The sequence below is a fragment of the Azolla caroliniana genome, unplaced genomic scaffold, assembly GCF_043228905.1.
Source record: "Azolla caroliniana isolate FFs.n. ecotype wild unplaced genomic scaffold, voAzoCaro1.0.p SCAF_9, whole genome shotgun sequence".
Classification (NCBI taxonomy): Eukaryota; Viridiplantae; Streptophyta; class Polypodiopsida; order Salviniales; family Salviniaceae; genus Azolla; species Azolla caroliniana.
The window spans coordinates 17,380,544-17,392,153 of NW_028230444.1; the positions used below are offsets into that span (position 1 = coordinate 17,380,544).

The following is an 11,610-nucleotide window of genomic DNA, read 5'->3' on the forward strand; positions in this document are numbered from 1 at the left end:
TTTGGTCTATATATTGAAGTTTGTAAAGGAAGAAGGCATTCAAGAAGTTAGCATTGGGAATGTAGTCATCATGTTTGTTGTATGTGGATGATGTGATGTAAATAGCTCTAAAACAAAGATTATTTTTATGAAAAGCCAAAGAAGATAAACCATGCATTGTGTACAATAATGAGACACTTCAAATTGTGGAAATATTCAAATACCATGGTTTTGAGGTTCTTTCAAATCATAGATGGAATAAATGTCCTACCCCCTGCTCAGAGGCAAGAAAGAGAGCATATTATGCATTTGAGAACATGTGCAACAATTGAGAAAATTAAGTGTTGGGTCCTCAAGAAATACGTTTTCGACACTATGATTCTCTTTGGAGTGGAAGAATTGGGGTACAACATCCCTAAGTTCACTTTGAAAGAGTTTCAAAATGTCCAAAAGAATTTTCTTTGTCATACACCCTCCTTGTTCTTGGGGTGGTACCACTTCCCATTGAAATCATGGCCATGGAAAGGTTCAAAGATTTCCCTCACATGTACACCCTAGAATCACATGGGAAGTAAGTAAAGACATCTAAAAGACACATGAAAGCATAATTGTGTTCTGATTGGTTGCAAAATATGGAAAAATGGTTTGGAACATGGGATGGAATACACTTGCTTCATGAAGCCTTTCCCTATGCCTATGTATCATGACATGAAAAAAATGGCAAGGCTCATGCTTCACACAATATACCACATACGTTGCACCTAACTACAAAACCATATACTTTGCCAAATGAAGAAACCAATAATCACCTCATCATCTCAATTGTTTGACATTGGTAAAACTCTGTGGACATATCATGAAAAAGAAACTTAAAACATGTATAGAACTCTTTGGATGTAGCACCATCATAGACCACTTTGTCACACTTCCCACAACCATGGAAGAATTTTATAGACTAAATAGACAAATATCTCTATAATTGCTAGGAGACGTCAGAAAAGTGTTCAATATGAATGCCCAGCCAGTGTGGTGTTGTGAATCATATCAATTGGAGTAGGAACTTATTATTCATCCCTCTATTGTCTTGCTATCAGACTTTCCTGATTGGCAGTGTCATTGATGTTTTTTTAATAGTGATCATAGGACTGCGTTTTTAGTATTATATACATTACATTTTGCAAAAAGAAAAAGAAACAAAGAGAGCTTACATACGTCTGAGTGTATTCTTTCTTAGATGTTTTGACAATTATCATAAAAATGCATTTTAAGTGACACCAACTATAACAGTCGCAAAAAGGAAAAAACCTTCAGTAATACATTACTTCTTGCAAAATGAAAAAAAGATCTTAAAAAACCTACCGGTGTGATGAAGCTTATAGAATTATTGTACAGCACAAGTCAACAATTTAACAAGCATACATTATTTCTGCATGCAGATCAGTAAAATAAACAAGTGCAATTAGGGTGTAATCATATCTCTTAAGATAATAAAGGATCATACCATATTACAAGACTCAGTTAGGGGATAAAATTGAAAATCAACAGCTTGAGACTCTCGAAAACATTTTACGTACAAAGGCTCTAGGACGAGCATTCATCATATATTTCCAAGGTCTCTGTTACCAATTTTAATATAATCTTGTAGACCCCTTGTGAGGTTCTTTAAGGCATTTCAATGATAGCACCACTTTCAATGTGAAAATAACTGCCATGGAGAAGAGTTAACCACCTCCTGCTATATCCATGTCCACAGTGTCCATAAATCCACGAAATGAAATATTGATCCTCAGGATTCCAGTCAGCTTCTTGTCATTCACATTCACAATTCCTCCTCCTCTTCCCATTAACTCAAACAATGGTATATTGAGATTTGGTCTTGTGATCTCTTCCAATACTGGAGGCGCTTGCATGTACAGATTAATTTGTTGATAAGAGATGCTCGGCTTTGTAAGTTTAGCTTTGAATCGAGAATCCTCAAGTAGACTGTCAATAAACTGAGAAAGGAAAGAGCTATTAATTGACTAAGAGAATAATTGTTTAGTGTCAATATTTTCCATAGCTTGGATGATTGTACAAACCTTCTGCAACTTTAGTGAACAGTCAATCTCCATTGGCACACCTGGGCTGCAGACAACACAATCTGCATCTTTTTCATGGCTTAATGTATGTGTATACACACCCTGAGTACCCATGTACCTGTTACAAATAGAAAGGTGTCTTCAGTCATCTTTTAGGCATTTTTTATTAATCATGGCACTATTTGATGATCATACATCATGTAATTATCCATGCCTCTGCTGCACATTGTTACTATCTTTAAAGCTTCAAGGGTACAAGCAGCAGAGATAATTGCATTGGTCGACGCAATTGCTGGAATAATATTCTTGACTACCCCCTGCACAAATGTCTGGAATAAGCCTCATTGCGCCCTGCTAAAAAAGATGATTTTACTTGCAAATTTTATTATACCTGTGTCAAAGAATATGTAACCCCACTTATATTGAACTGTTCAGCCCTCTTCAATGCCTAAAGGAAAAACTCCAACAGCATTAGCCATAATTACAGTTGTCATGCCCTATACAAAGTCAGAATACTAAAACAACCTCATGTTGAAAACCATAAACCAGTGATGTAAGCTTCAGTTTATGTAATTTATATGTGCATAAAACTGTATTCAATAATGTTATAGCTTTAGATTATGTAATTTACTTTTTTAGGTCATTGCAATTTCCTTGATACTGCTTGATCTATTTTCCATCATACGAAATCATAATTACACAAAACATGCAAGAAAAATGAATATGCAAAACTGAATCCTCAATTTTGTTTCGAATAACTGCATTTCCAGCATAAATAATAATAATACCTACATTATCACTTCTTGTTACAGAGGCAACTTACTGATGAAGGGATAGGAACAGATGACAGGGATGGGAATGAGAACGGTCTTTACGCAGGGGTGGTTTAAGGACAGACAGGTGGGATGTGTACTGATCATTTTATAATTGTATATAGCATTATTGAACGGGAATCAGGATGCATCACGTAATTTGAATCACTTAATTTGGATACTTGTAGTAGCAGAGGTATATGTCTATAATCAATCAATTTTGATGAAACTTATTTCAAAATCATCTTTTAAAGAAGACTCATGAAAAATGGCTATGTCATTGACAGGATCGCTTAGTGCAGAACGACATTTCATTTGAAGGTCACCTACAATAGAGATCACCTACATGAAATTGATTACAATAGATTATGAACATACCTGGATAAATTCACCTCACCAACAGTCATAAGCAGTATTCCAATGTATTTATACTTCTTTAAATTAAAGGTACCTCATCAAATATCCACTTCATGTGGTCCGGATTATCTGCATCAAACGAATCATTTGGTCGGTCCTGAAAACATGTAAATTATTATAGTTATTTTTGCTATACCAAGCATCTAGACATTTCATATGAATAGTAAACTATTACACAGTGTACAGTGGGTTACCTGGCCCCATTGTATAAGATGAACATACTCAATACAATGAGCTGGTGAACGCGGTGTCTCTGCCAGGGTGCATAAGGGGTATGTCACCTGAGGCGGAAACAACCCTAGTGTGCAATGGAAGCATGGTGTGATTCCAGGGATAATAACTCGAGCATGCCCTTTAAACCCTTCTGTACCCCCATCAACCATTGGTATTATGGAAGAGGTAACAGGAGCTCCATATGGATCATATTCTGAGAAAACAAAACATATTCTTATAAACATGATAAAATCTGGGCACTATATAGCTCTAAATCTAAAATTATCATATAATCCGTATGTCTGCATAAGCACAAATAAATGGTAAAACGAAAATTAACCCCAAAAGAGAACAAAGTAAACAAATAAAAAGAAAATAAAGGGTAAATACATACGTTAAGAAATCTGCACAACTATCTATACCACAGAGTAAACATATCTAAACCCACAATATGAACCAACGACCTGATTCACTTCCATGTACAGATATTCTTACAGTAACTAATTCTAAGTACTATACATGCCACATTGTAAAGCATACTCCTGCTTTAGTTCTGTTGGGAAGAGAAATTATTTGTCAGATAATACATCTCCAGCAAACCTAAATACACCCAGATGTAGTTACCTACAGCTCATTTAGGTTAATTTATACTCGGTCAATATTCAATTCAAGCTACCATTAAAATGATTTATTACCAAGGAAACTACAGACAACTGAATTAATATAGCTTCGTGCCTCCAACGAATCAAGACCAAGAGCAATAATCTGAAACTCCTGGTAAAAACTGTTATCTTTATCTTCAATCCGGCCAAAATGTGGTACAACTTCAACTCCTTTCACTCGCTTCATAACTCTTTCTGCAGCAACTACTGCCTTTGGTTTTCCAACATCATGCATCCTGTCATACATGTTCTGATAAAAAGATTAGTAATATGTTTAAATTACAAAAAGGTAAAATTTACCAAGACATTGAATGTATTTCAAACATTCTAGACAGCTCTGATCCACATAGCAAGATAGAATCCATTCAATTTCATATTAAGAAGAAGTTCTAGTCATATTATCTTCCCAGTGTGATGTATTTAACAGTACACAGGTAAATTAGGCTTCTGACATGAATTCCATCAGAATCATGTGTCCGATATAGGCAATGATAAGCAACAAATAGGTTCCAATAGCATCTTGTAAACTTTTATCCATTAACATTGGCAAGATTATGATGTAGGCTACCATTATTTAGTAATCCCGTTTTTCTAAACAAGTCAATGAACTTTTTAGTTTCACTCTTGCAACTAAAGTATACAACTCAAAACAAGAGAACATTATTCACAACTGTAGCACATGCCCATGTTCAAAACATTGTGCATAAATCTATAAATATGCATGTGTATGTGAGCTTATGGGCCTATCTCATTTTAAAGATAAATCAATAGATAGATAGTTCTATTTTATGATCATCCTTTAAAATATAACCTATGGGACAAAAAGTGAATCATTTTTATTTAGTATGTGAATATTGATTTTCAAGAAATTTATAAATAAACATTGCAATCAGGAGTGCACATTGTGACTGAGAAAAATGGAAGTAGATAGTGGATCGGATTGACAATGTGTTGAAGGCAAACTTGAATGTGGTCAAATGTAAGGCATTGTATCAAAGTGTGATACTTTGAATCCCATACTTCAAGGCAAAACATGCATAGTCAAGGAGCCCACTTCACTTGTGCTACCACTGCTCCAACTGACATTGAAGAAATGTGAGCTAAGTCGTATTGAAGGAATTTTGGACATTTTCAAGTTCTTTCCATGTGGATTTCACAATGCTACTGCCCCATACTTCAACAACATAGAGAAGCATTGGTGTTGTAAATTTGTCAAAGAGAATCCGTGAGAGCCCAGAATTTTTACTTCTCCAGCATGGTATATGTTCTCAAATGCATAGTATGTTCCGTTTCTCACTTTTGCACAACACATAGCACAGTCCGTCAACTATGATTGGAGGAAGCCTCTAGCCCAAGATATTTGATGATATTTGTATGGTTTCAAGTGACTTATTAGTGTACACAATGCGCAATTTATCCTTACCTAGAGTCTTCACAAAGTATAACCTTCATTTTGGAGTTAATGACATTCATCTTATCATGCAAACGTTTTCCAATGCACTCATAATCTTTTGTGCATTTTCTAAAGTATTTGCAAAAGGCACAACATCATCTGCATAAAACTAAAAGCATGATAAATACATTATTATTGGTAACTTCTTCAATGCTTTCTTGATTTACAAACTCGTTGACCATTTGTTATAATTCATTAAATGCATAAACCAATGAGAATTGGAGAGAGTGGGCATCCTTCTTAAACACCAATAGTGCAATTTAAAAATCTGCAATTCAATCTCTCATATGCAAATGGCATATCACCTTCCCATAGATTCAAGAAATTGCAAACACACATTCATTTGGTCCTCTAATTTCTTCCATAACTTTCCAAAGATGCTTATGGGGCTCAAAAGCTTTCTTGAAGTCAGTAAAACAACAATATAGTCCTTTACCTTTCAAACAAGTTTCTTCCATTAGCACCCAAAGAGTGACCAAATGATCAACAGTGCTATACTGTTTTTGAAAACCAGAATGTCTATAAGCCCTCTTACTATTCTTTTTAGACCATGCACTTACCTTAGGTTCCATCATACATCCAAATAGCTTTGCTATTAAAAAAAGCCAACCAAGATTACCCAAAAGGTTGTTCTCCATCCCAATAAGCACAAAAATTACAATCATAATCAAGGATATACCATCCAGCTACAAAGGTGAGAACTCCATTGGTGTCATTATTTAAATCCACGTGTTGCATTTACACTCATCATGTTTACCAATAGAGGCACGATTATTGTACATGCTACCTCTCCTTGTCCTTTTTGTAGTCTTGGATTTTTACCCCCTATCAAAGAGTGTAGATTGTATTGTCCAAGCCTTGAATCCTTTAAGCACGATGCTCCCAAGTTTCAACAAGAAATGTAATATCTAATTCATCAGTTAGTTCGTATATGCCAATGCCCACATGCCATGGGTATACATTACAATTCCAAGTATATATTTGTAGAAAACATGAGATAGTTCCATTGGTCACAAATCCTTGTTCACAAACCTTACCTCCTTGTATCTTTATTCAAGACCTTGCATGGGTGAAGACTTGACAAAGAGAAAGCTAAATAGGAAGGAGGGAGGCACCTATCTTGTGATGTGTCCTACGTGCATTAATTGGAAACACCTATACAAAATTAAACCCTATGAGCCAAGGTATCTCACTTCCTGAGAGGAAAGCTTATGAATAGTCATATGTCATCGAAGAAAAGCATATGGAGAGATATTAAAATTTCCATCACCAATGATGCCCCTTAACCTACTATGTAATGCTTCTCAAGCAACTCATGAAGATTAACGGCAATGAAGTTACATTATTGTTTTCTTCCTAAGAGTCTTTTAATGTAATTTGTATGGCAGATGAGATTAGATGCATGAGCTTGATTTAAGTTAGTTACATCAGAGCTTTGAGCTCCTTGCGCTCCTCTATTGGCAAAGACCAGATGGATAGAGCTTGTCTCGATGGGATCACAATTCCTATTAGTCTACGTCACAACCTAGTCATGTGCTCTCTATATCTCGCAATAGAAAGGTGTTTTGAAGAAAAAACGATCATTATGATTAACAAAGACATGGTGTGGGTATGTGCCCAATCATAGGGCATGCCATAACATAGTATCCCCCATACATAATGGCTACTATGTATGTCCATCCTCTTGCCCACAACATTAAGGTTGTGTATCCACCCACATCCAAGGATATCTTCAAATGGACCCATGACACTTTTGTTCATCACATACCATACCCCCTTAAGGATTTATTATTTCATCGATGACCAAAAGTTTGGAAAAACTTTCCAAAGTTGTATTAGACAAAGCTCCACCTTTCCTTTCCTAGTTTAGAATGCAACGCCCCCTTTTTATAGGCCAGCTCATCCTATAAAAATATAATGCAACAAAAGTGAAAAGAATGCCCTCCACTCTCGGAATTACTTTTTTTATCTTTTCTTGTTGTTGCTTTTTTCCTCACACCTGTTGTTGCTTTTTTCTTCAATTCTTATTGCTTTTTTCTTCTCGATCTTATTGTTTGCTTTTATCTTCACACTTGTTTCTTTTTCTTTACACCTGTAGCTGAGTTTTCCTTTATACCTATCTCCATTTTTGTTTTAGGTGTGACTTATCTTCTCTATGAAGATTTATCCTCAAAGCACATGTATGCCTTCCCCAAATTATAACATAAGACATATCGCAACTCTCCTAGAACTTGATTCTTAATTTTCTTTTTGCTCCATTCTCCAATTTCAATGTCATCAAAGGCATTCACTTTGTCATTTGGATGTTTTCTACTTTTGATTCAAAATCACTGACATCGTAATCATGAAAAGCCAACAATAAGATGTGGAAAGGTCAGCAGGGCAAGGAGAATGTCTCTGATATCGTGTTATAATGGCTTTATCTTATGAAAATATGCACACTGAGTTTTTGTTCCTAATTGAAGTCACCAATATCCACGACAAAGAGAATTGGCCTAGATGTTTGCTTGTACACCATGAGAAGTGCCCCTAATAGAACCAGTGCAGAAGCTGCAATCTGTCAAAGTTCTTTGTTGAGATGGATCAGTAAGCCTAGACCTCTCCCATGAGGTCCTCTTTATGTCTCCTTATCTCTGTAAGAAAGAGCACAAAGAATCTTTGATAATTGTACTCCATCACTCTACGAAGAGGTCCAAATCAATCTCTAAACAGACCATGATATCCACCTCTGATCTCCTAATAGATAAGCAAATGGACAATCGTGACAAACATAATGCTCCTCATATTAAACTTCTTTATTGCAAAGCTTGCATATTGTGATTGTGTATGCTTATATAGTCAACTCTCTATCCATAGTTGATGAGATCTCATCATATATAGACCTTCCTTCATCATTGTGTGACAGCCATGTGACATGTCTCAATATACTTGAGGTGAATAATGGAACCATTCAAGGGCATATATAAGAAGTGGGATTTTTAAATGGCCATTACTGTGCCTAGTTGCGGTTTTGAATTGATCCGAGTTTGTTCTATATCAACTTTAATGATATTTTTCCTCATCACTTTATTCTGCTGACATGGTCCTGGTCAAAAATAAAGAATAAGATGAAGAAACTAACCTATGTTGGCATTTTTTAAAAGACCAAAATCGTGTATGGGACCAAATGAGAGATTACATTTAAAATGTCATCTCATCTTTGAGAATATACTAAAATTTAGTGTACCAAAATTTTGATAAAAGCAGCTAAGGTACCCAATTATCTCATTAGCTACGCACTTAAACTTCTGATTAGACACGAGGTATTCAAAATTAGGATAAATCTTTATTTCCAACAAAATTGTCCCATGAAAATGGTGTTCATGTCATTCACACAAGCATGGCAAAAGCAAAGGTGCTACATTAAACGACATTCATGCCTCACTAAGATCTTGGTGTTGAAATGGAGAGGACATACCAATAGATCCAATTTAGGATTTATAAACATTCAAATTAAGCTGAGACAAATGATGATGTGCTCACTAGGAAATACCATCAGAATTCCAAGTTCTGAACACAAAAATGTCTCACTCATTGCATCTTGTTATAGATCTACACATTCTAGTGATTCTACTTTTGTTCTTAGATGTTATAGCATATTTTGGCATTACATTCTCTTTATGATGTCTCTGCAGCAAACCCATCCATTCATAGCTCTATGATCTAGAACTGAGTTTATATGTATTCTTCATTCTAAAAATATCTCAAGGTCAAGTTTGTCCTCCGGAAACATAAACTTATCATCCTTTCTTGCTTCCACTATTCTTTAATTTTGTTTCTTTACTTCTTTTATTTATGTATTCCCTTCTTCTTCTTTTATTTGTTTTCTTTTTGTTTCTTTTCTTCATCGCACAATACCAACAAGAAAAACAAACCTTCCAGCCTCAGGATATATTACATCTGAGCCGTCACTCTTTGTAATTACATGGTCTATATGGAATATTTTTGGTTTAATGAATCATAGTATAAAAATATTCTATGAGATCAATATTATGATCCTGATCTTCTATTGTTCAAGCATTGCATTTTTATAGATAAAATTTTTAGGACCGCCCTAACTTACTAACATTCTCTTTTATATTGGACATTAGGAAGCATAAATCATCTTGAACTATAGACAATATAGAACATCATTTCAGAAGTGGCTCAGGACCTAGCATTACTATAAATGTAAAGCTTTGACTTGTCTCAACTATGAAAAAGGAAATAGCCACATACTTAATGTATGAGCAAAATATTCATTATTCCAGTTACTTTTTTCAACGAATCAACTAACCTTCATAAAAAATCTCAATAAACCACAGAAATCACAAGTGAGAGATAGAGAGAACATAAGTCATTTGATAAACGTCTTAACTGTTAGATTTGAAAGGTTGAGCATGCATGCATTTTGGGGAATCTCCTCAAGCATATGGTAGAAACAAATTCAAGCGTCTTAAAATATAAGGATTGAACATGCAATTTAGTAGCATTTAAAGTTCATAGAAAAAACGAAAATGCACGAGCATCAATACTCTCCATGATAGAATCTTGGTGATAGGATGGAAGATGTATTTTCAGATGCAAAACAAGACACTGGTTCTATGATGTAAAGTTCTAGAAAGTCATTTTGAACATACCTGAAGAGGAACTGCCGATTAAGGTTAGAAACATCAATGGTATCCATATCAATGACATCGATCTTGCCAAACCCAGAAAGTGCCAAGTCTTTGAGAAGTTCACAGCCTAATCCTCCTGCTCCAATTACAAGAACTCGTATATCTTGAAGCATTTCTCTGAGCTAAAAGGAGGACAATCGAACGCAGAAGAATTACTTCAACAAAAGAGACAAGACAAGAAAACAAGCTGAGAGAATAAAGTTGAAGCATCTCTGTGAGCGGAAAAGAAAAAAAAAACGAGCAGGAGCATTGTCGTTTCACGAAAGAACATAATAGACAGAGAAAGAACGTGGAGATCTTGACGCGTTTTCGCTGAGCTGAGATGGAGAAAATGAACAACAAGAAAATTCGCCTCGACAAAGAACAAAGATTCGGGAAAGGAAAGAAGTAGAAGAAGAAGAAGAAGAAGAATAGACGGACCAAATCTATGGTAAATCGTTTTATTCTTCTTCTTCTTCTTCTTCTTCTTCTTCTTCTTCTTCTTCTTCTTCTTCTTCTTCTTCTTCTTCTTCTTCTTACCTCAGCTCCTGGTTCAAAACCGGGACCTGCGAGATTTCCATCGCGAAGGAGAAGACGATCGATATCCTGCCATCGACCTTCCATCGCCATCGCCATTGCTCTCTCTCTCTCTCTCTCTCTCTCTCTGTGTGTCTCTGTGTGACGACGACTATGACGATGATGACGACGAAGACGATGAAATGATGAAATGAAATGAAATGGAAACGAAAGGAAATAAAAGGCTTGAGTTCGAAATTTGAACTGATACTGTATACATATGTATGTATGTATGTATGTATGTATGTATGTATGTATGTATGTATGTACGTACGTACGTATGTATGTATCTATCTATCTATTTTGCTACCAAATAATAAAGAGGCGTGGTGAGGAAATCGCAGTCACAATCTGCACCGCTGGATCGTGATCCACACAAAGCGCACACCTGTAACTAACCCGAGCCAATGTTTATATAACCCGGCCCTTATTACTTCTAACCTGGCTCCATGTTTCTAACCCTGCTTCTGTCAGTACTAACTCGGTTCCCATTTTCTAACTTGGCTATAATATCTGTCATGGCTTTAGCATCCAACCCAATGGTGACCCATATACATATATAAAGTGTACTGTATGACGAGAAATTTGAAATTTTATTTTTGTGGTGAGCGAGGGCGCGAAAAAACAGAGAAGACGATTGCGTCTTGACACAAGCAAATTTAAACCCTAGCAACCAAGCAGGCGGTTTCGCGTTACACACGACATGATCCCCTTCTTTCCTAATAATGAGAAGAATAGCATCTT

General features: G+C 35.7%; 1 protein-coding gene across 1 annotated transcript; it reads right to left on the reverse strand.

Moving 5' to 3' along the window:
* Nucleotides 1–1,438: 1,438 nt before the first annotated feature.
* On the reverse strand, nucleotides 1,439–10,997 carry ECR1 (E1 C-terminal related 1). The gene is made up of 9 exons (XM_087324433.1): nucleotides 10,831–10,997; nucleotides 10,273–10,433; nucleotides 4,195–4,397; nucleotides 3,481–3,713; nucleotides 3,321–3,383; nucleotides 2,449–2,505; nucleotides 2,253–2,374; nucleotides 2,058–2,175; nucleotides 1,439–1,973 (listed from the first exon to the last, which is right to left on the reverse strand). Exons 1-9 carry the CDS (start codon nucleotides 10,924–10,926, stop codon nucleotides 1,701–1,703), a joined length of 1,326 nt encoding a protein of 441 aa, XP_087180559.1. The 5' UTR covers nucleotides 10,927–10,997; the 3' UTR covers nucleotides 1,439–1,700.
* Nucleotides 10,998–11,610: the final 613 nt, after the last annotated feature.